Source organism: Telmatherina bonti (assembly GCF_933228915.1).
Source record: "Telmatherina bonti genome assembly, chromosome: 6".
Classification (NCBI taxonomy): Eukaryota; Metazoa; Chordata; class Actinopteri; order Atheriniformes; family Telmatherinidae; genus Telmatherina; species Telmatherina bonti.
In genome coordinates, this window is record NC_136624.1 from 9915172 (window position 1) to 9940287 (window position 25116).

The 25116-nt window shown below is 42.8% G+C and overlaps 2 protein-coding genes across 2 annotated transcripts in view; both read right to left on the bottom strand.

The window, feature by feature from the left end:
- Positions 1–15130: 15130 nt before the first annotated feature.
- LOC306757736 (P2Y purinoceptor 1-like) lies at positions 15131–16297 on the bottom strand (the record flags this gene model as incomplete). Its single annotated transcript, XM_079242862.1, has 1 exon — positions 15131–16297. One exon carries the CDS (start codon positions 16295–16297, stop codon positions 15131–15133), a length of 1167 nt encoding a protein of 388 aa, XP_079098988.1.
- Positions 16298–18803: 2506 nt separating this feature from the next.
- The window catches only part of LOC306757309 (serine/threonine-protein kinase 35-like), an 11913-nt gene continuing 5600 nt past the window's right edge, over positions 18804–25116 (bottom strand). Inside the window, exon 3 of the mRNA XM_079242323.1 lies at positions 18804–19766. The gene's annotated coding sequence lies outside the window, so the exon portion shown is untranslated. The remainder of the gene's footprint in view (positions 19767–25116) is intronic.

Genomic DNA, 25116 nt, shown 5'->3' on the forward strand with positions numbered 1-25116 from the left:
ACGTCCCGTGAGAAGTTTTCCAATTTGTGTGCCTGTGTAGTCTAGCGCTTGGCAGAGTAATCATGTAGTAGGCTACTCTTCCATACCAGTGAGGCAGCAGCAGGCAGCTAGTTGCATTGTCCTTGGAGAAACGAGATTTAGTTTTGCATGGATGTAGCGGCAGGTGGCGTTGACAGTTACACTGACATTGATAGTGTGACTACTGTAAAAGTGGTGGATGGAAGTTTTGGAAGAGGAAAAATGTTGACTCTGAACTGGACCTCGGACAAAATTCGGACCCAGATGAAGGCCCTGGTATCAGTGGAGGTCAAAAGAAAGCAAATACATTGATGGCAAAGCGAGGCAATACAACAAAAGCTATCTTTCATTTGGGTTTACTTTTACTTGAGATGCAATGGCATCGATTCCAATGTGCATGGTATGTGGTGAAAAGCTCTCCAACAGCGCTGTGGTTCCAAGTAAGCTTAGACGCCATCTCAAAACAAAACACCCTTCACTTCAGAACAAGAATGTGGAGTATTTTGTTTGCCTGTGTGATCACATGGAGAAAAAAGAAACTTGAGAAAAACTGCAAAGGTAAGTGAGAGAGCCCTTAAAGCTAGCTACCACGTTGCTTAACATGTGGCTAAATCAAAAAAGCCCAACACTGTGGCCGAGCAACTAATACTTCCCGCATGTAAAGCCATTGTAAATGAGATGCTCAGACCTGAAGTAGCTAAAGAAATCTCTCTCAGATAACACCATTTTCAGATGTATTAATGAGATGTCTGCGGACATTGAAAGTGTGGTTTTGGTCAAGATCTGTATCAGTGATAAATTTACGTTGCAACTTGATGAATCTACCGATATAAGTGGAAATGCACAACTTTTGGCCAATGTACGTTTTGTGGATGGAGACGAACCATGCAACGAATTGTTGAGGAAGTCGACAACGTCGACAATGAATATTCATTTATGCAAAATTTCATTGATGACGCGTCGCATTATAAACTCCCATAACGGCTTTGCTAATAAAACGCTGCGCCAGACAACTTAACACCATTTACCAACCACGGCTTTTCAGACAGTATAAGAACTCTAAACACCAAGCAAACAACGCAAAGCACCACAGGAAGTACTGGGGGCAGTATTGTCATTTTGTGCAGCATCTTTGTTTAAACAACGAAGAACAAACTGATGGCGGCGCGACCTATTTCCATAGTTTGGGGATATTTCACGTTAAACAAAGTGTCAAACAGGTGAAATGTGTCGTCTGCCACGCAGAGTTGGCGTAACCACGGCAGGCAGACAGTCATGCATGAGCATCTGAAAGGAAAGCACCCCGGAGTCATGGTTTCCAGCGTTTCGGATGGCAAAGTTAGCGTTAGCAAGTAGCGATGTGCTGTTGTTACCTCTGCCAGAGAGCTTATGTTTTGATCAGTGTTGATATGTTTGTTTGTGTTCAATGTAACTCAAAACATTATGGAAAGATTTTCATGAAATTTTCAGGAGTTGTTAAAGGAAAAAGTGATTTAAGGATACACAATGTTTTTTTAAGGATTCTGGCCCTTGTTTACCTACAAAACAGGCTTTTTCAAGATGTAAATAATCATTTTAATGCAATTATACAGAAATTAAGATGTTAAAATATTTTATTTTCCTTTTGAATCAAATTCTGTTCAGCTAAGTTTGAATGTTTCAAAATAAATTAGTAGTAAGCTGTTAAGCTTAAATTTAATATTTAATCTTTTTCTGTTAACTTACTAAAGGACATTATGTTGTGACTGACTGGGAATCAGGGGGGCATTCATGTGATGCAAATGAAGAGAGTGGGGTAAAACATACTGGAGCCTGTAAAAAGAGCTGCATCAGCTGGAAGCACAGATGGTGGGCGTAACAGAAATAATCGTGATTAATCAACTAATTGAAAAATTATTTACAGATTAGTTGACTGAGAAAACAATCTGAGTTGCAGCCCTATTATTTTGCAAGACTTTGCCAGAAAAAACAACAGGAGGGGAAATTTTTTGGGTTACATCAGAATATCTGGAAAAAGGAGGACAAAGTGGGAAAACTGCACAAGTTTCTGTTCTGATGGAGCTGCAGACCTGGCCGGGCGCACTGAAGGCTTTGTAAGCAGAGTGAAGGAGAAAAAAAACCCAGATGTGTTCATTACGCACTGTTTGTTTTACACTGTGAGGCCCTCGTAGCCAAGACTTTACCAGTAGATCTCGTTCCTGTGTTGGATGATGTTATGCACTTGGTAAACCTTGTGAAGTCACGACCTGTGAAAAGTCACGTGTTTGTGTGAGGAAATGGGAGTGGACCATAAAGCCCTGCTCTTTCATAGGGAAGTCCGATGGTTGCTGCGTGGCAAGGTGCTGGCTCGTGTGTATGAGCTACGAGAGGAACTTAAAGTGTTTCCGACAAACCAGGGGTCAGATCAAGTGATGAGCGGTGTGCAAGGCTGGCATATTTTTCATCACCTGAATTAAGTATAAAAATGCAAGGCAGAAATGAAAACCTGCATACAAGTACAGATTAAAATGTTCCCACTCACCAAGAAATGACAAGATGTCAATACTGCGGCACTGTGTGAGATAATAGTGAAACATTTGACCATTTCTGAGGAGAAGATGTCATTTTATTTCTCTTTAGCCTCCACGGAGTGCCTTGACTGGGTTAGGGACTCATTTAGCTCAGCATCAGCTGAACATGACTTCAGAGGAGAAGGAGGAACTAACTGAATTGAGACAGATCGTGGTCTCAAGCTAAGCTTTGCTGATCTACCTTTGGAGAGTTTTTGGTTGGTAGCTACCAAGGAGTTCCGCATGTTGGCCAACAAAGCTATTTTAGCATTGCTCCCAAATTCCACAACATATCTGTGTGAGGTGGGATTTTCAAGCCTGACTGCTGTGAAAACTAAAAACAGAGAAAGACTGAGAGCTGTGAAGGAAGAGCTTCGTGTGTCTTTCATTGATTCCTGCCAGGATATCAGCTCTGTGTTCATCCAAACAGGCTCAGGTTTTTGCACTATATAAATATGAAAAGATTAGTATAAATATGAAAGATTAGAAAAAAATACCTTTTTTCTTTGTGTTTATTTGATTCCTATTCAAGACATTATAACATAATGTCATTCTTCAATGTTAAAGAACGCTAATATTAACAATAAAATACTTATATTGTTAATATAAGCTTTTTTTTTTTTAGCTGGTGGTGTGCCGCGGGATTTTTTCAATGAAAGAAATGTGCCTTAGCTCTAAAAAGGTTGAAAAACACTGGCTTACAGGGACAAGATTATGTGATCATATCAACTCTGTTATGGCCTCTTTGCATTGGCTTCCAGTTAGTTTTAGAAAGGCCCAGTGCAAGATTTTTAAAGCTTTAAATGGTTTGGCTCCCAGCGTTGCTTCATCAGCATGCTCCAGCCAGGACTCTGAGGTTCTCTTCACAGCTCTTACTGAATGTCCCGTTTAAGGTCCAGACTTAAATCCAGGTGTCAAAGAGCTTTCTCTGTTGCTGCCTTGTAGCTGTGAAAAAGCCTTCCACATCACATCAGAGCTGCTCTGTCCATCTCTGGTTTTAAGTCTCTAAAACCCACTTTTTTGACTGACATTTGATCAGAACTGAGCTTGCAGTTTGTGCTTTTTATTTTTAATTCTATTCTATTGTTTTTATCCTGGATTTTATCTATTTTTACTGAGCAGTGCTTCATTTTAAATTGTGGACTGTTTGTTGTTTTATTGTTCAGCACTTTGGGCAGCTGCTGTTGCTAAAATGTTCTATATAAATAAATTTGGGCTTGAACGGGAACAGTAGTGGCAGGGACATAGCACCAAATTTTGGGCCCTGTACACTCAATGTGAGTGGGCCCCTGTCCATGCCAGTGCACAAAGCACGTGAGCAAATGAAAAACAAGGGTATTTATTTAAAACAAAAAAAGCTTATAAAGCTACAATCATACAAGCTACGAGCTCAGATGTAGTGACCTGTGGGCCAGACATCATGCCGGCCAAAAAACATGAAAAGAAAAAAGAAAGAAGGCCGAATGAAGGGAGGCAGCTGTTGACTGCTGTCTTTCCCAAAGGTGAACTGAGGTTGCTTGTTATGCAAAGTACAATTAAAGTTAACGTAGTCCACTCCAGACATTTGCTGATGATGATTGCATGCCAACATAAAGTCTTCAGCTCAGCCAGCTGCCAACCAGGCTGCGTGCATCTGTAAGGATCAAGGCAGTTATGGGTCACCTAACGTTAGCTGTCATCATGAACCAGTTTCAGAAGCAAACGGTGGCGCTGGAGCAGCAGTGGCCAGACCTGGCAGCTAATCTGGAGATAAGGCTGAGTTAAGAGATGAGCCCCCCCCCTGCTTTTCAATATCAATAAAAAATAACTGTGATTATGATTTTTGCCATATATTTTGCCCTAGATAGATGGATAGATGAGAGAGAGATAGGTGTCTGGTGAGAACATAGAAAAACAATGAGCTATTCCTCTTAATGTGGCTGAATAACGGTTTAAAACATTTCTGCCTCTACAACTTGCTGACCACGATGAACACTGTGTGTTATAGCAAATAATTGTGAGTGTAAGCATTGATAGTAGGAAAGCAGATCTGATGTTTACATCATGTTTGACTGTTAATTAACATATTTGCAACCTTTCATCTGTACTTGTTCTACATCAGGGATCACCAATCCTGGTCCTCGAGGGCCGGTGTCCTGCAGGTTTTCCAAGTGTCCCAGCTGCAACACACCTGATTCAAATCAGTGTGTATTTAGCAAACATGAGTAGAACTCGTCTGAGTCTGAGACAGGAGTTTTGCAGCAGGGTCACTTGGAAAACCTGCAGGACACCGGCCCTCAACGACCAGGATTGATGATCTCTGTTCTAAATGGTAGATGCCAAGCGCTCTTTTGTAGATAATTACCAGTTATGACTGGTTGACGGCCTTAGAGCTCAGCCCATAACAACACAAAAATGAGCCCTATTGAAAAGAAAATCTGTTAACATAATAAGCAATGTTTGACCATATGGAATTTCAGTTTTCAAGCGTCTTCAAGATCTTCTGGTATTTTCCAGTCAATACTGCAGTCAGCGCAACACACACACACGCACACACGAGAGGAGAATGCGCCATTTCCTGTTGCAGCTGTAACTCAGTGCTGACGTGCTGATGTCGTAAGGCTGGGACATCTTCGTATATGGTCAGGGACACACTCGTGTTCTTCCACTTCCTCATTAGTTGACACGTGTTGAAATATGTGGCGCCACCATCGACTTATCGCTGAGTACTCACTAGTACTCCCAGAGATGTTCTGAAAAGTCTCAGTTCTCGTTGCAGTTAGGGTTCTGCTGAGAATCATACACAGAGATCGCATTTCTCCACTTTTATCTTCTCTCCATCGGCTCCTCATTAAACCCAGAACAGAACTTTTAACATTCTTCTCCTCGAATTTGAGGCTCTCAGCAACCGGGTTCTGCTGGATCCTAAAGGTCTCCGAGTTCCAGATTTACCCAACAGAGAACTTCACTCTCAGACTTGCAGGCGTGCTTTTGGTTCCTTGAGGTTCTAGCTGGAGGCAGAAGGTTCTAAAGGCTAGAGAGGGGTCTGTAGACGCCTCTACTGCCTCCAGATCAGACCTTTCTTACAGTTAGGTCGGGTTCTGTGGCCCGTCCCTTTGCTTGCTTTGCTCTCCATGCGACTGATGACGGTGTCATCAATCACATTTCTCTTTGTGTACATTCTCTCTTCTGTGCAGCTATCCCGCTCCAGACCGGGCTAATAGCCAGTTAGTAGACGCTGCAGTTGTTTAAAATAAAGGCCTTTATATTCTACATCCTCCTCAGTTGAAAAGACTCATTTTCACTTCCAGTTTCTGGATTCCGGGCCAGTTTCTTCAGGGTTTTCTGTAACAGTAGATGGACTCAATAAATGCCAGTAACTTGAGATTAGAAATAATCTGATTTATTATGGCAACAGAAAGTTATTTTGGGAGACCAGGTGATGCAGTCAGTGAGCCAGATGCAGGATCTCTAAAGATAAACATGTGGTTCATAACTGTGCAGGCACTGTTATGATGAAGGAGTCGGGATCCAGTGGTGGTGGGAAACACATGTCTAAGGGAAGTAATGACTTTAAACCCAAACCAACAAATATTACTCCAGATCCACTTCAGTGTCTGGCTTCAAAAAATAAATCCATATCCAAAATCCAATTCCTTAAATCCAGGTCCAAGTCCCAAACCAAAAACATTCAAAAATTGAGAAGAAAAAAAAAAACTTAGTTTTCAAGGGGAGGGGGTTGGTGGGGTCAGAAACAGAGGCCAGGGTCAGGGTCAAAACACAGGACATATCAGGGGAAAACTCCCAGGTATCAGGAAGCAACTTCACAGTGTTGACTGCAGACAATCTGGCAGGGATCTGAGGCAGGGACTGCTTCTTAAAGGGAAGAACACAGGTGAGGTTGATTATGGCAGCCTTCAGAAGGCGAGAAGGTATGAAACCAATCAGAACCGTGACATTTTCTCTTTTATTGTGGTATTAAGATCCACTTCATGCCGCCGAACCAGTTTTTGTGGATGTGATCTGTCATCTACATTGTGATCTTTTCAACACCTCCATGAACTCAGCAGACATCTGGCTTGACTTAGACACTATTTCCCAGCCTGGTTTGCCCTTCATGAAACCAGTTAAGCCAAGATGTTCTGACAAGGCACCTGGACGCCTCCCTGGTGAGGTGTTCCAGGCACGTCCCTGGGGGAGGAGGAAGCTCCAGGACACCCTGGAGGGATTATATCTCTCGGCTGGCCTGGAAACACCTCGGGATCCCCCTGAAGAGCTGGAAAATGGGAGTCTGGGCTTCCCGGCTAAGGCTAAGGCCTCGGATGAGCGGCAGAATATGGATGGATGGATGGATGGATGGATGGATGGATGGATGGATGGATGGATAGATGGATGGATGGATAGATAGATAGATAGATAGATAGATAGATAGATAGATAGATAGATAGATAGATAGATAGATAGATGGATGGATGGATGGATGGATGGATGGATGGATGGATGGATGGATGGATGGATGAATATATGGATGAATAGATGGATAGATGGATGGATGGATGAATATATGGATGAATAGATGGATGGATGGATGGATGGATGGATGGATGAATAGATGGATGGATGGATGGATGGATGGATGGATGGATGGATGAATGGATAGATGGATGGATGGATGGATGGATGGATGAATAGATGGATGGATGGATGAATGGATAGATGGATGGATGGATGGATGGATGGATGGATAGATGGATGGATGGATAGATGGATGGATGGATGGATGGATGGATGGATAGATAGATAGATAGATAGATAGATAGATAGATAGATAGATAGATAGATAGATAGATAGATAGATAGATAGATAGATAGATAGATAGATAGATAGATAGATAGATAGATAGATAGATAGATAGGTTGTGTGTGTGTCAGAAGAAAAGCCAGGAGAGAAACAACAGGGGGGAGACGGGAGGGGGCTCAACTCGCAACTGCAGAGGTTGTAGCAGGTTCATCTCACTCAGGCAAAGCGAGGAGGGGGGCGGGGGACATAATGAACTCTTATTATCCCCCCAACACACTACTGCTTCCAAATAAATTATATTTCATTAATAAAAGGAACATATGTATAATGTTACATTTATTGGGTTGCATGAAAATGTTTTTTTTTAAAAAAACAAAAAGAAAGAAAAAGAAAACAAATCTGCATCAACATAAATTTGTTGACATCATCACGAGACGTTCATCTTAACTCTGGGTATTTGACAGATGGGAAGGGGATGTTGTTAAAGTTAAAAGTGTGGTATCATGGACCAAAGACCAAAGAAACCATCAGGCGCCCAGTTCAAAAAGAGAAGGAAAAAAGAAGAGGAGAAAGGTATGCAGGTCTCTGTGAGTGGTGTTACTATACATGTACACTATTTATTATCCTCCTGCTACTTCACCACAGAAGACGACTGGATTTGGTTTTTAGCGTCCAGACAGATGGCCGTCCCTTCTGGCTCTGATTGAGGCTTTCTTCTCCACTGCTTCCTTGTGCACCTCTGGATGGAGGACTGAATCAAACAGGAGATTTGATCCAATCCACTGGTTTTCTTAGTGAGGTGATTTTTATCATGAATTACATATCAGGGGCGTCCAAAGTCGGTCCTCGAGTACCGCTGTCCTGCAGGGTTTCGATGTATCCCTGCTTTAACACAGCTGGCTTCCATTAAATGGATCCAACACCCAACAAGTGATGTGAGTTGGAGCATGGACAGAAAACCAGCAGGATTGTGGCCCTCGGGGACCGGGACTGGACACCCCTCCTTCATATGAACGCAGTCCTCGAGTTCGGTATCCTGCAGGTTTTTGTTGTCTCCATGCTCCAACACACCTGACAGAAACTGATAAATAGGTTGACAAGAAGCTGCTGGATCCATTTGATTTGAATCAGATGTGTTGGAAAAGGGAAACAACAAAACCCTGCCGGATACTGACCCTCGAGGACTGGAGTTTGACACCCCCTGCAGTAGAAACTGACTCATGTGGATCATGTGATGGATTCATTTAACTGCATGATAATAAAGGGGTTGAACTGGACTGGATCTGAGGATTATGTTGGGAACAGAGCTGAATGAGTAAAGCTGAACTGAACTGCGTCCGACATGTTGGAGATCCAGCAACACAACGAAGCCTTACAGGAATCCTAACTGGAACGTTTCCAGTTAGCGGTAAAGCCGATCGACATTCCTCAGCAGGCTGCAGCTCGTCCTCATCCTCACTCATCCAGACAGCCTTGATATTCCATCCCCGCCTTCCCAGAGTTCACAGAGCAGTAATGGAAAATCATCCTGACAATAATATTTAGTTCTTCTCAGTGACAGAAACATGCAGCGCTTCCAGAAAGTTTGAAGACGGGAGGCTGAGAACGCGTTGCATCGCATCCTGTTCTTTCACCTGGCAGACGTGATATCAGCTGCTGCAGGGGGGTTTGGAGGGCATGGAAGTACTTCACTCATTGTTTTGCTTCCTTCAGTCTAGCAGCTGAAAACGCTGCAAGCTTTTTAAGGGTCTGGGAATGATGGAAAGAGAAAACGTGTCCTCATTGTATCAGGCGTTCCTGTTTACAGTTCTGGTAAGTGGACTACATTCAGACCCCAGGCTTCCTTTAACCTGTCTGGATATAATCAGTCATACAGTGAAATTCTCATTAGATATCAGCCTCCAGCAGCCACGCAGTCCCCGACCTGGATGTCCGGCTTCATTAGCGCTCAGGAGGTGGGAAACATCGGGCACTGGGAAAGCTCATTTCATGTACAAGACAAAACAAAGAGCTTTAAATTAAAACATTCAACCTTACAGTGAGATGCAAATTAAAAACTTTCAAAAGAAAAAAAAGAAAGAGATGAGAGGAATAAAAATGCTTTAGAGCTAAAAAATTAACAATAATTTTGATAAAAGGCAGCAAATAAAAAAACGTTTTTAATATTCAGCAGACCTGCAGGTTTCTGGGAGCTTCTTCACATGTGAGGAGCTTAAAAACTCCATGTTTAGTTCTCACTTGGGGAAGAGAAAGTAGAGCTGATCCTGATCACCTCAGGGATCTGGTCGCTTCATAACAAACCAGAACATCCTGAACGACGACAATTCATTATTTGCTGATTCAGAAGACAAGTTCCACATAAACCGCCTTGAGGTCCTTCCAGTTCATGATATGATGCAGTTCTTAGATATTCTGCCAAACCTGGAGGAGAAGACCTGCTCTGAGTCCCGTTCTCCTGACTGGATCAGTGTTTGCCTCCATCCTGAAGATGTTACATGTGCAGGAAACACCGTCTCACACCTCTGACTGACCTGTGTGGCGGTTTTATGCAGCTGGTGAATCAAAACCCAGAAGTTTCCATTAGAGACACAGCGAGCGAAGGAGGAACTCACGCAGATCTCAGCTGGATCTGACGCCAGGACCACGGACCCTGTTGTCCAGCCTGATGATGTTCCAAAGTGCTGATCTGCTCAGACCTTTGGGACAGAAAATGTGCTGCTGAAGGAACATCTCTGACATGTTTTACTGTCCTGCAAGGAAATAGCTGTTTCATTATGTCATGTCCAGTCTGTGTGGCATCTCACGCCTTTCCTGGTTTCTCCTCCCTGTGTCCCTGCAGCTGCATCTGACCCTCATCACTCCATCAAACTCTACAGTCTAAAAACCTGGTTTATTTTCTCTTACAGCTACTCTTCCTGTTGGAAATGAGCCGGCGTCTGCTGCTGCTAAGATGAGCTTTCACTTTGCCAACACCGCGCTCTTTTTAGTTTGAAGAGCAGCCGAAGAGTCCTGACACAAAACCAGGAAAACACAGTTAACATGAAAAGATTCTGACTTCCATGCAGTAAAATAATGTACCAGTACAGGAAGATCATTACACTGGTAAGATTCCCTGGAATACGAGAACATCCTGACAAGTGGAAGTTACACTGAAACAAAAGGCGAAATACTCTTTCCAAGTTCTTTTATTAACCCTCTGAAGCATCAATTACTCAGACAAAATGCAACATTTATTCAGATTTTACATCTACAAACAACTGCATGGACTCTTTGTCTTGAATATTTTTGACCGTTTATCTAGCTTTTTATCTATTCTATAGAAATTTCATATATATATATATATATATATATATATATATATATATATATATATATATATATATATATATATATATATATATGTGTGTGTGTGTGTGTGTGTGTGTGTGTGTGTGTGTGTGTGTGTGTGTATTCATTAATCATTCACCTGTAAGGAAGTAAAGTGTGAAACTTTTTTAACCCTTTGATACAATGGAAACCCATTTAAAAGTTTTCTATTCATAAGAGAGGATGGAACATTTTCCATTTTTCTATTTCTGTGGACATTAGGAGAGTCGCCAACCCACTGCAACTCACTGAAGAATAAAAAATATAGTAAAATATTTCATATTCACACATGTAAATACCAACTTTACCGCAGTGACAAACAGGACAAGACAATTATTTGTCAATTTTTATAGAATATTTCATATTAATAAAACACATTATTATATCAATATTTCTATAGATAAAATAACCCCAGCAAAAACTCATATAATATCAAAGACAAAAAAGTGTCTCTTTCCGCGTCTGTAGAAGTAAAATATTGTATGTGTAAAAATGTCTCATTGTTTTCACTACTTCCTGCATCAGAGCATTAACCCCTTGTTGAAAAGTCTGGTTTTTCCACATGATTTGTTTGTTCATTTCATTTCATGTTCAAACAGAACAGAGTTTCAGTAACACATGAGAAGGAATTGCAATTCTGAAGAGAAATATTATCAACAGAGCAAAGTCTGAAGTCTTATCAGCAGCATCATTCCCCTTATGGAGATAAAACCCTGAGGACCCAGATATTCATACAGGAGTTAATGTTTAACCCATCAACACCCAACACATGAAAGATGTTTAGATAAGACCATTTTTTAATATGAAGTCTTTCTTCATTCTTTTAGAAAAAATAAAATGAAAAAGTGTCACATTTTAAAGGGATATTCATGATTTATAACCATTTAATATGTCAACATTTTTGTCGTTTATTCTCCTGCTTTCTGGTGTCCAATCAGGAGCTGACGACAAAAATCTGATTGTACCATAACGTGAAGCTAAATGTCTCAGAGACTGTATATAGAGTCCCGCTGGGTTCTTATGGGTTAAAGTTAAAAAGAAAACTGATCAATAGAAGTTATAAGATGAGAAAAAGTACATGACATGACAGGTTTTTTTTTTTTGTATTTTTTTAATCTTTATTTTTCTTAAGTGAAATTTTGATTAAAGAAAAAAAACTACTTGATTGTTTACATCATTATTTCTCTAAAAGTTTTATTAAATAAACTTCCTTTAATGTGCATTCTATAAGAAGGAAGAGATATGATTTTACTTCTGAACATGAATTTATCCACCGTTTCATTTCCAGAGAAGACACGACTGATTTAGGATGACAGTTAATGAAACAGGATTAAAATTATTTTTCAGCCCTTAAACTCACCTCATTCCGATTAATTTACTCCCACTTGTTCAGTTGCTCCTTCTTCCACACTTTTTTTTTTTAACCAACAAAATTAAAAGAAATATTTATCTTTTTTTTTCTTATACATTTCTAAGTCCTTTAATGATCAGAAATAGTAAATATTAAGTCTGATTCAGAATAACTACTAACAATGAATCTAAATAAATTTTGTTACTAATTTTTTGAATATTTAAGACTGATCTTTAAACAAAATCCAAACTTGTATAAATCTGTTGTGTAAAAAAATAATTATTTTGTTTTTCTTTTGATTAAAAAAAAACAGCATCAGTTTATGATCAAAGTGGTTTTTATATGGAAAAATTGAACATTTTACAAAATATTTTACATTTTATTTTTTATAGTTATTAAAGATGTATAAGTATTTATATATGTGTGTGTGTGTCTGTACACACACACACACACACACACACACACAATATGCAAGTCTGATACACTGAACATGCATCAGTTACCCAGTTAAAGTAAACATGCTTTTATACACATTTTATTTAACTTTCAGAATACACAACACATTAGTTAACAGAACAGCTGCGTAAAAAATTATTTTAAAAAAACACAAAGCTTACAAAATATGAATGTAGGCTACATTAGATGTTACACCAAGGCACTTTATTTATCTTTAAATGTTTTCATACTTACATGTTTACATGTAAACAACTAGTCCATAGAATAACTAATAAAATAAAAGCAATATTTTTGGTCACACACCTTCATGGTGGCTTAACAATTAAATTAATACCTAGGTAGTGACAACATAGCTCATATAGGCTACTTTTAGCAAGAGGCTAATAAACATGAATTCCCATCAGACTCTTTTCATTGCATGTATAATACTCAGCAGTAAACACCTTTATTTTTGTGCAGAAAGCTGACCTCGTGTACTGCGGTGTAATTTCTCCATCTCATGTTTGGTTCATTTTCAGAGTCCCTTTCTAAAATAAACTTCATTATTATTTTGCATATGCAACAAAATAACACGCAAAGAACCAGATGCATGACTTGCCTAACCCAGCTCCCTCCAAGCCTGCAGCCTCCAAGACAGGTGATGCTCCCAAGTGATGCAACTATTTGGAACACACACACCACCCAAGTAGCCTATACACACATCAGCTCACTAAACATGAAAATGACTTAATATGTCTCCTTTGCGGCTACTTCTCTTTTTCTTTCCTTCTCTTCCTGAACTGCACTCCAGGACTCGCTTTTTGTTTTATTTTTATTTCCCTTCCTTCATTCAGAACTTGACTCAACAACCTGGATTCTCTGACGTAATACGCTGCATGTTTAACATGTTGCAACAGGAAAAACCTGAACAGCCTAATAACTTTTTAACCATCAGCAAAAGAAACAGTAGCCAAGTATACATGTATAAAGCCAAAATTCTGATGAAATACGACTTATTAGGAAACATTTTCTGTCTATTAACTGCAAAACCACCACTGGCGTCACATCCTTCTGCACCACCAGCCCAAGTTCAGTCTTCTAAATCAACCATCCTGCAACTTTCACATGCAACCCTTCTCCAACACACCTGGATCAAATAAAAGGCTGGTTTCCTGGAGTCTACAGGGCTGGAGGACACTAAGAGGGAATTCTGCTAGATGACTCGGTATGTTGGACAAGGGTTGCATCTGAAAGTTACAGGATGGCAAACCTCAAGGCCCAAACTTGGACACCCTTACTTTACACATAACTGATGTGGTTGTTTATAGTCGTGGACCGAACCATATACATGGGGGTCCTAACGGAGCATGAAACATTCAGTCTAGAAACTCATTTGCTTTGCTGAGGTGAAGTTTTTTTATGACATTTATTTAAAAAAATAATGATAATACAAAAACCTCTTTTACTCCTGGTTTTCGGAGGGCCCCCTCCCCAGTAAATAATAATAAATAATAGCAAATCCCAGTCTGACTCCACAGCCTCATCATAAACATAATTCTTAGTTAACTTTATTTATAAAGCACTTTAACTGCAAAGCTTTAAAATAAACAGATGATCAAACATGTAAAGACGTAAACATAAATAAAACAATGTTTAAAAAAAAACAGTAATGAGATCACGATCAAAGTAAAATCGAGTGAATAAAAGGAGATGACCGAGGAGCTGGGGTCTTTGAAACTTCTGCCATGTCCTCAGCACGTCCAGGACCTGGTCCGCGGACCCACCAGGAGGGGTGGACATGCAGAGAGATGTGAGGCTGAAGACCAAACACACGAGTCCGGAAGCAGTCTCCATTCCACACAAACCCCTGCTGGCAGCTGGGATTAGCTTTCTGCGCACAGCTGGACCACACTGGTCCTGGTTTATCTGCTGTCTGACCTGACTGGGTGGTACCAGCAGAAAGTCAGATTCATGCAGATCTTAAGTTTCGTTTTACAACCTTTTTTTTAATTTTTTTTTACTCTAACTGTAACCATTCATTCATTTTCTGGACGGCTTGTTCCAAACAGGGTCGCACAGCAACTGGAGTCTTTCCCAGTAATCACTGGGCGAGAGGCAGGTCCAGTCCATCAGGGCGACTTTAAACCTGCTGGATTTTGCAAACAGCAGAAGAAACTCAAACAGTTTCTTCACCTCATCCCCGTCCTCACACTCTTCCTTTATTTCTTTCCTCACAACACGTGAACTGGGATGCCTATCTGGTCTGCAGACGGAGCATCATCCGGGTCAGTAGGCGACCTGGTCTACAGCTGCTTTCCTCCTGTATGATCCAGGACTTACACAAGACCAAATGCTCTGTGAGAGCAAGAGTTAGACTAAAAATACTTCCAGGTTCTGCATACTCCAGATCAGGTCGTCAGATAGCTGGAAGCAGAACTTTGATTAAAAGATCCTGATGGAAAAATAGAACTTTGTTCTTCTCTGACAGATCCGTGAATCTGTGGAAACCCCAAACAGGATCCGGGTTTAAATAATGATCTAACTGCACATTAAGAGCTCATTTGTTAAGAACCGGACCCGTGGTTCGGCAGTGTGATGGTGGGATGGTGATACCAGCGGCTTCCAGCTGGGTCAGACCAGGCGCGTCTCCGCTGGAGACCCTGAGATCACCTCCACGGGTTTCTGGTAGACCATCGCGCCCGTGAATCCGGCCAGAGATCTGCGCACGCGTTGTCTGAACACCTGGAGCCTCGTGAGAAAGTCGTCGTTCCCAACAATGTAGATGAGCGGGTTGATGGCGCTGTTGAGGCACACGAGCCCGCGCCCCACCTGGTGCGCCAGGTAGATGTTGTCAAAGCTGTGGTGGCACTTGCCGGCCTGCTTCATGATCCGGGTCTGCAGGTTGGCAATCCGGAACACGTGGTAAGGGATGAAGCAGACTGAGAAGAGGACGAGCAGCACCAGAACCAGTCGGAGACAGCGCTGCTTCAGGACCGGGTGGACGGTGGTCTTCCTGCAGAGGACCACCAGGATGTGTCCGTAGCACAGCAGGATGATGAGCAGCGGCAGCACAAAGCCCGTCACGGCCCAGCCCACGCTGTACGGCAGGTAGTCTCTGGTCAGGTTGCTGGAGGTCGTGTCGAAGCACGAGTTCGGTAACGTCTCGTCGTTCTTGTCGAAGAACATGTCGGGCAGGATCTGGATTAAGACCAGGACCCAGACCAAGACGCTGATGGCCGCGGAGTGGCGGCTCCGCAGCCTCCCCATCACCCTCATGGGGTGCACGATGCCCAGGTACCTGTACAGGCTGATGCACGTGAGGAAGCCGATGCTGCCGTACAGGTTCAGGTTGAAGCAGAAGCGCGTGAGTTTGCAGAAGGGCTGTCCGAACCGCCAATTGCTGCCATTCGCGTAGTAGTCCACGAGGAAGGGCAGCGTGGAGATGTAGAGCAGGTCGGCCACCCCCAGGTTCAGCATGAAGATGTTGATGTTCCCGATGTTCTTCCAGCTGCTGCGCATGCTCCACAGCCCCCACACGTTGGCCAGCGACCCCACCACGAACACGGTTACAAAGACCACCGGCAGGAAAGTTTGCGTGAATTTCAAGTTGATGCTCCGGCACTCGGAACTGTTTGAGGACATCTTTTCTGTCCCAGTGGTGTTGGACTGGGACAGACCTGGTGTTGGACTGTCAGAGGAGAGCTGGTAAAAAGCACCTCCCATTTCCCCACCGGTGTTCCGCCGAAACATGCAGCCGCAGGCGGAATTTCTGACTTTATCTGCGCTTCCAGACCGCATCTCAGGACACTGCTTACTTAAAAAAAATGTAATTCAGTTTTGTGCGATTAAAATTAGTTTATTTAATTAGCTAGCTTAAAATAATAAACCATGATTGTGGGTTAAGCGGTTAAAAAGAAAACACACACACACACACACACACAAAAGGAGAAAGGGGAAAACATTGTCTGAAATGGAGCCGGTATCGTGCCATTACTCTTTTCTGCTGAAACAGTTTCTTTGGTATGATGTTCTTATCTGCTAACAACATTCTGAAACGAAGCTACAAGCTACCTGGAGACAAACAAAGACGACCAGAGCCGAGGTGGAGGTGTTGCATGTTAGATTCCAACTCCGGTCATTTATTGATCTTATGGTGAGTTTTACAGGTGTTTTTTTTTTTAATGATAGATGAAGGGAACAACCAACATATATATATTTCTTTGTCCTGACCTCCACATAATTAAGAAGGTTTGGACACAACATTCATAAATCCAAATCTCCTCCTCCCATCTTTTCACCCAAAACGGTCAGATCTCTCCATCATCACCTCTTTCATCCTTCCAGTAAACTATCATCGTGTGGTTCTGACCACCTGAAAGTCTGTCACAGCTCAGAGGATATAAAACAGTGTAACTGAACGATGGGAACCGAGTCCCTGCAGAAAGCCGGTTCTGTACTTTGTTTTCCATGAGGAGCGTCATCTTGGCGTCTGGAGGAGTGTGTTGGAGCTGTGCGCATGCACTGTGCACGCATGTTATGCCAGTAGTTTCATGGCGAAACAAAAAAAAAAGGTCACGGACAGTTGAAGTGGGAGGAGTGTACTGAAGGTACGAAGAAAGGAAAGAAAGTTTATGAGAATGTAAACTGAACAGTACAGCGGAGAGGAGAGTGTGTGAGTGGCCGCGAGCCAGGCCTGCGCGAGAGAATGAGTCAAAGGAAAGGAAGTCTGGATGCAGTTTTAGAAGAAAAATGATTAAATGCAAAGTGGAGTGTTTGGAAAAAATGAAGAGTTGAGATCAACAAATAATTAACTTACCCTAAAACGTTTAAAATGACTTACACTGTCTGTTTGGACACACGTTCCCATTGGATTTAATGGGAAAGTGTGTCCAAACCTTTGATTAGTCATCCAAGCGTTATTATTATCATGATTATTGTTATTATTATTATTATAACAACAGTGCTCCATTAGAATGATGGAAAAAAGCAACAAGAAAAAAAAAGAACTTTTTGAAAGGTTCTTTGGGGCGATTGGCTCCCTCCCTGACACACTCCAGCCACATGTCCTGCATCAGAAGGAACCATATAAGGCCACATCAGGCAGCAGGACGTCTCCAGACTCTTTCATCTGTCATATGTTCTTAGTGTGAAGCTGCTCTCAACCATGAAGAGCACCAACGGCGATCTGCCAGTCCTGATACTCTTCCTGGCAAGTGCCAGCCAGGCTGCAGGGTGCTGGGCTGTGCACACAGGCCGAAGGTCCTCTCACTGCCTTCATGGAGGCGGTTTCTGACAGTCTGAGCAGCAACATGCACATTAGTGATCTGCTGGGGGGTTATTTTGCTCCACTTGTTCCTTCTTGCACAAAGGAGCAGATGGTGGTCCTGCTGCTGGGTTGTTGTCCTCCTATGGCCCCCTCAACGTCTCCTGGTCTCTCCTCCATGTGTTCCACACTGCTGGGAGACACAGCAAACCTTCCTACAGCGTGTAGTCGTGTGCCATCCTGAGTGGGCTGCAGTACCTCAGTACCAAGCCTCATGTTGATGCAAACATGATCTGTGGCCACCACCTGCAGGAATATTCCTTTTCTGGGTAATTCCTTCTCTTTTCTACCAGTACTTCATTTTATTTGCACAACAGCAGGAGAAATTGATTCACAACCAGTGTTTTTTGTTAACTGGACAGACTGGGACTCATTTGGAGTTACATACTAATACTTATGGTCTGTTTAGTTTTTAGAGCAGAGTGGATTTCTCCTGCTTCTGCTGTGACTGGCCTTACTGTGATCTGCTCCAGTCCTCAGGCTGGCAGCGCCCTCTGCTGGAGACAAGTCAAACTGCACAACTCAAGAGAAATTAGGTAAACCTGCAGACTTATCAGATGATATCTGATTTTTATTCAGTCTAAGGGGGTCAGTTTACTTTGAGTACATCACTGGACAGATTTTACCGACATCTGAAAATATGACTGAAGTTATAAATCTGTCCATACCACCCGAACACGTCCTGAAAAAGGTGCAAAGTCGGAGTTTGGCTGAGACTGAACTCACCAGACCGGTTTTCCAGAGAAACTTCCTGTTTGTGACCCAGAATGCAGGGAAAATATTCACCTCACATTGTGCTTTACAACCTGTAATTTCACCTTGTTGCTTGCCTCAATTATGTCCCTTTACTGTCTCTCCAAGGTGTGTGTGTTTAAATATAAATGTGTTACTCAGGCAAAACTTACTTTATCTTGAAATTTCAGTTTGTTTTCTAAAAAAGAAAAGTGCATTAAGCGTGAACTTCTACTTCTTTGCACTGAAACAATGAGAAAATGTTTATTATTTATGGGTTGTTTTACTGGTGTAATCCACTGGAAACCACTTTGTGCTGAACATAGAACCTGAACTACAACACATTTGACTCATTTTTTTTCCCCTGAACAAACATAATCCACATTTATACATCCAGATGCAGGAACAATGCAGGATTTACCGTGAAAAGGTTTAATCCCAGCTGCTTCCCTCCGTCCAAACACCAGGAGGTTCCACCACGTTACACAGATTCAAGGCATCTCCAAACTTTATTGAAACAGAGCTCTCATACATTAAAACAAACATGTCACCACCCAGACTGACGGCTCAGGAAGCATTTACGGGCTCAGATAAAGGTCATCCCAGTCCACAGGTCCAGTTCTGATCCAGTTCTGATCCCTCCACTCTGGGACCAGGAGTGTTGCATATAAAGCCAGCAGAGTTTGGACCGGAAGCATCCAGAGAGGAGAACGTTCAACCCGATGCTCCGTCAGCAAGTTCTGTTTACAGTGATGGATCAGGAGGAGAGAGAAGGGGGGGTGTTCTCCAACCAGATCATGTAAACCAGTGGAAACCAGTTTATACAAACAAACCAGAACCAAACCAGCATCCACGACTTCTCTGAGAAGATACCGAGGAAAGAAACAGGTCTTTTTTCTGCCAACAACTCAGGAGGGAGATCAGAGGAACTAACGTGAGGTAGAACAGGTAAAACAGGGACCCAGCCCCCCACCCCCATCCATCCATCCTCCCATTCTTAACATAAAGTGACAAAGTCCAGCAGGGAGCACAGCGGTGGTCCACCGTTGCAGACAGCATCCTCCATCAGAGGTGGACCTCAGCATCCAGGCTCTCCAGCGGTTTCCAGGCTCTCCAGCGGTTTCCAGGCTCTCCAGCGGTTTCCAGGCTCTCCAGCGGTTTCCAGGCTCTCCAGCGGTTTCCAGGCTTCAGGCGGTCGAGCAGCTGAATCATCTGCAGACAGAGGACAATCTGTGTTCAGCTGATCCAGGACCGTGTGCGAACGTCTTCATGCAGATCTGGTTTCTTCCTCAGATATGAAGAGTTTTTATAAACTAGACTGGATTTGTTTTTACTGGACCGCAGAGAACTGGTTTGGACTGATGATGGACATTCACATCAGGATAGTCCGCTAGACTCTGTTCAGTGTGTGTGTGTGTGTGTGTGTGTGTGTGTTCAGAAACAAATCAGAGCTTTTCACACGTTTCTTTCTCCACCAGAGGACATAAAACACGCAGCTGCATCGGATCAGTGGTCTGGTTTAGAACTTTGACCACATTCTTCCACACTTTCCCCGCCAGACATTCCCGTCCAGAGCCGCCACCATCCAACACACGTCTTTGTTTTGGTTGTGTTTAGCTGCGATGCCATGCACCAAACCCACAATGCACTTTGTTTTGTAGTCCGCTTCCTGTATTTGGTCCACTTGAAGTAGACAGAGACCAGCGTTGGACCGAGGCCGCTTCTCTAATCCGAATCAAAATTTTTTTGTGGATTCACATTACCCCAAATGAAGCGGACTTTCTGGGCAAACAGAGTCAGACTCGAACCAAAAAGGCTGATGTGTACGAGTCTTAAGTGTGTAAAACGACGGGAGGACACGTTGCTGTTGATTTGCTTGTATAAATAAAGCTGATTTGAATCGTTTTCAGCACCATTTTTACAGCATCTAAAAGCTGATTCACAAGCTGATTATCCACGTTTCCTCCCACCTAGGGGTGTGCAGACTCACTATTTAAAGGAGTGTTATGGTATTTGGAGTTTTCTGAGCTTTCTACAATGTTACAGTGTTGAATCCTCATCAGACATGTGAACGGCACTGTTTTTTATCACCTAAACGCATGTTTGAGTGAGTTCCAGCACTCTCTCCGTTCGGTTTCCATGGCAACGAAAAACGCGTCGTTTTAGAGTTTTTTCTACTTGGAAATCCTTGTGACGTCCCGGGGGATAAGGTTCGGTGATTGGTTACCTTCAACTGGTTAACAAGGGCATGTACAAATACATCAGGCGTGTGGAAAACGTGGGATAAAGTTATTTCCAACGATGGCTGGTGAGTTTACCAAAGAGAGACATCCTGCTGCATTCGTTGCTGTGGGTTGCTGTTTTCCACTTCGTTTTCAGGCTCTGATTCAGGTTCCAACATGTAGGGCTGTATGCTATGTGCTGACATTGTATTTTGTTTTTTTATTGAGTTCATATTAGCCTAATCCTTCTGTTTATGAGATGTTACAATGACGGCGAAAGCAGTTGTGGTGCGCGCTCCCGATGTAGTGCAGTGGCGGGAGGCGGGGCTTAATGCGGAAGAGTCTCAATCCACTCGTTTTGCCCACAGGCTGATCTGACAGCCTACGGAGAGGGTCGGTCTGAAGTAAATAAAGCCATTTGTGACAATAACTCCATCAATCCCAGCCCTTCTGGTCTCAGAAATAAAAATAAATTAGCCTGAAATGCACATAATAGTTCCACTTTAAACGATTCATCTTGATGTAACGTGTGCCGATTTAATAATGATTCATAAACAATTATGTTTTATGATAAACAACAAATGCGGCTATAAAATGTGTCGGGGAGCTAAAAGTCATGCTACTGGGGGGACAGACCACTCCGTCCTCCTAAAGTTCCCCACGGTTCACAAGGAAACAGTGATATTTATTTCCAGGCTGTCATACCGGCACACATCCACCCAAAGCCTCCAACAAGCACGGCCACTGAAAGACTTTAAAAACAAACAAACAAAAAAAAAAAAAAAATCATGAAACCTGTCTTAACATTATTGGTTTTTGGTTAAAAAAAAAAAAAAAAAAGAAAACTGACATTTTTCACATCATTTTGTACTTCTTCACTCAGATCCACTTGTGAAAAGCACAACCAGACCTCCATGTCATGTTCCTGGTGAAGGATGTCTGGTGGAGCCTTTATGCCACCTGGAAGGATGCATACAGGGCTGCAACAATTACTCGAGTAACTAGAGTACAAAAATTGATCGAGGCAAATTATTTGCCAATATTTTAATTTATGCACCATCGCGGCATTCTCAGACCACTGTGCTGTGCGGAGGGACCTCATCACTGTTTCAGTAAACATATAAAACATCTAAACATGTATAAGATCTATAAAACCAGAACCTGTGGCCTACGGTGTGTCTGTACAGTCTGACTGTTTCACTCGGACTGATGACGGACGTTTCAAACAGCAGCAGCGAGCGGTTTGCTTTCTGTCTGAAGATCCTCCTTGCTTTGGTCTCTAATGGCAGAGAATGAAGAAGAGGGGAGGAAAAGACCGAAAAAGTCGCAAGTGTGGGACCATTTCACACTGAAAAGGACAGAAAATGTAGTGCAGTGTGTTAATGTTGCTGCACCTGAAAGGAAACACCCCCCCCCACACTTCACCGCTCCAGGAGGAGATTCAGCTTCGTGATTTATATCAACAGCAGCAGCAACTGTTAAATGTACAGCGTTATAACCTGTGATATCAGTCAGCAGTGACGGCATGGCGAGGTGTCTGCTGCTAACGCACGTTAACCGTCTTGTAATCCATCCCTCATCTGTCTCTCCTGCACACGCAGAGTCAAAGCGCATGTTTTAGGCAGCGTGTGACGGCAGGCAGAGCCTCTGTCCCTGCAGCAAACTTTTATTCCGTATTAAACAGACACACCTTTAACAGGCGTGTCGTCCACCAAGACATCTGCTAGTTCTTACTGTGGACATGTTTACAAGGCAGTCCTCCTTTCTACGCAAATTCTTCTTTTAAATCTTTTAAAAGGCAGAATTTTGCGACAGGTTGAGATTTTTTACTCCACACATTGAGCGATGATACTATGATACTTCTAAAACATTTTCTTCATGCATTAGGTAGTAACAACACATGCAACAGCTTGACAAATATACATTTATCGATTTACTTTGGTTGAGTTTCTAGTATTTGTTTTACAAATTGTAAAAAAAAAATAAAATAAAGTAATAAAATGATAAATAAAATAGTACTCAATTACTCAAAGAAATAATCAACAGAGTACCCGATTCCAAAAGTACTCGATAGTTGCAGCTCTAGACGCAGAGCTAACGGTTGGTACGTAAAGCTCTGCTGTGTTTCGTGGTCTTATGAGGAAGCAGTTCCGTTGTGTAAATGCAAAGAAATAAACAAGCAAGGGAAACGTTTTTTTGTGGAAACGTTGTGGTGTAAACAGGGGAGGAAAGCTGCACCTGGCTGCAGTGACTCAGCAGGTAAAAACAGCTGACAGTGTCCCAGCATCAGCACTGCTGAGTCATCACGTGGAGGAATCACATGACAGGAAGCGGTTTCAGAAAACAGATTAATGAGGCGAGGAAAGGAGGAACGTAAACTCACACACAGTCATCCTGGGATTTTTCTCTGGACTCCACTTAAAAACAACCTCAGAATGAGACCTCCTTGATATCAGAACTTCATTACTGCAGCTCAGCGAACTGCTGCTCCACCCGGTCCACCACCTCACTGCCCCGGCAGGTTAAGAGTGACCCCCTGACTCGTCACACGTTTGATTCTGATGGAAGTGATTCAGACACATCAAGGACCTCAATTATCAAACTATGCGTAGCAACGCTGACTACAGGTGGCGTACGTACGGAAAACAGGAAATACGGCGCAAAAAAAACTTCACGATTTAATGAGCAGTGCGCACGCACGTCCCACGCCTGTTTCGCTGGACGTGTGTGCAAATAAAGTGGCCAGACAATAAAATGTAGGGAGAGAGCACATCTTGGTCCACAGGAGGAGGAAGGGGGGGCCGCTGCCCACTCCCACAGATTAGAAGCTGGTGGGGAAAATGAAGGAGTCCAGAGATAAGCTGGAACAAAATGCTCCAGATGATGCTGAAGTGGTTCATTTCTTTGTTTCATATTATAAAATGAACGTACATAAATGAGACGTCTCTGACTCCAGTTTATTTACTGGGAACATACTGGTGTTCCTGTGTGTCTCTGCTGGGTGCAGCGCTGCAGGTGTGGTCGGCGAGGGGGGGGGGGGGGGCAGTGATCCCACCTTGTACCCTAGCTGCGGTGTCCTCAGAGGACACAATAGTCACCATGAAGGAGGAGGTGCAGGAGATGTAGAGAAATAAACGCCACCCTGACAGAAATGAGACTAAAGATAAACTTGGGAATAAATGAGAATTCTCCACCTCTGATGTGTTGCATCACTTCTAGACATAAAGCAGCAGCGTTTGGTTCCAACATGAGAGGATGATTGACAACACAATCATTCAGATTGGATGATTGATCAGGTGAACGCAGGTGAAGCGCTGACGTCATTTAGTAGCATGTTATGTAGCGTCTCCACTATCTGCACACATCTGCAGCTGTACAACGGGTTTCCTCCTGGGCATGGAGGCACCGCCGCCTGCCTCCATCTGCCCGATGGCCGCTACACCACGGCGTGCTGGTTGTGGCGCACACAGTTCTGTTCGGTTGGGAAAAGGGGTGAACAGCCCCAGCTTGTCAGTCATTTCCCTTTGGAAGGTGCCAGGCTCGACTCCAGAGTCTCCAAGCTCCTCCGCAGGGACAGATAAGCCGCTGTGCGCCTTTACGCATTTGGGTGCATTTTATATCCAACCATCACTTCATGTTTTGTACATCTGCAGGTGGAGGAAACACCTGATCAGCCTAATGATCAGGTGTCATTTAATGCAATTATTCATTTAGAGTTTTATTATTATGGCAGCTTCTGTATGACTTATTAACTGTGTGAAATGGTCTTTATAACATGTAGAACTGCTTCGTTTCAGAACACATTTTAGTGGTTGATGTTTTACATGGTGGAGAAACAATATCAAATATGCGTTTTCCTATTTTCCTTTCTTTTTTTTTTTTTTTTGCAAATGCTGTTAATGTCCAACATTCTGTGTAAAAATTTATATTTGATTTTGAACAAAGGTCTTCAATTTCACAACATCTCTCTGTTTTTTTTTTCTGCCTTTGGTGTCGCAGTTTCTCCAGATGTTGTGCGTACGCCAGGGTCAGAGTTGGCGCCAAGTTGTGTTTTGATAAATCCCAAAAGTTGACTACAATTGGCGTACGCCGGGTTTTGTGCGTGCGACAGCTTCGTAAATGAGGCCTCAGGACAGGATTCAGTACGTCATTCTCCAACATTCATCACCCTGCAGTCTGCTCAGCTACACCGTACTGAGTGGCGTTCAGGGACCCTTCCATGTATGACAGGACTTTCACCCAGACTGAGTAAAATCTCCGGATCGTTAGCAGGTTTCTAGAATCTAAGCTCACTGGGACGGTTTCAGGAAAAGTTGACAGATTGCTGGGATGTTGCTAGA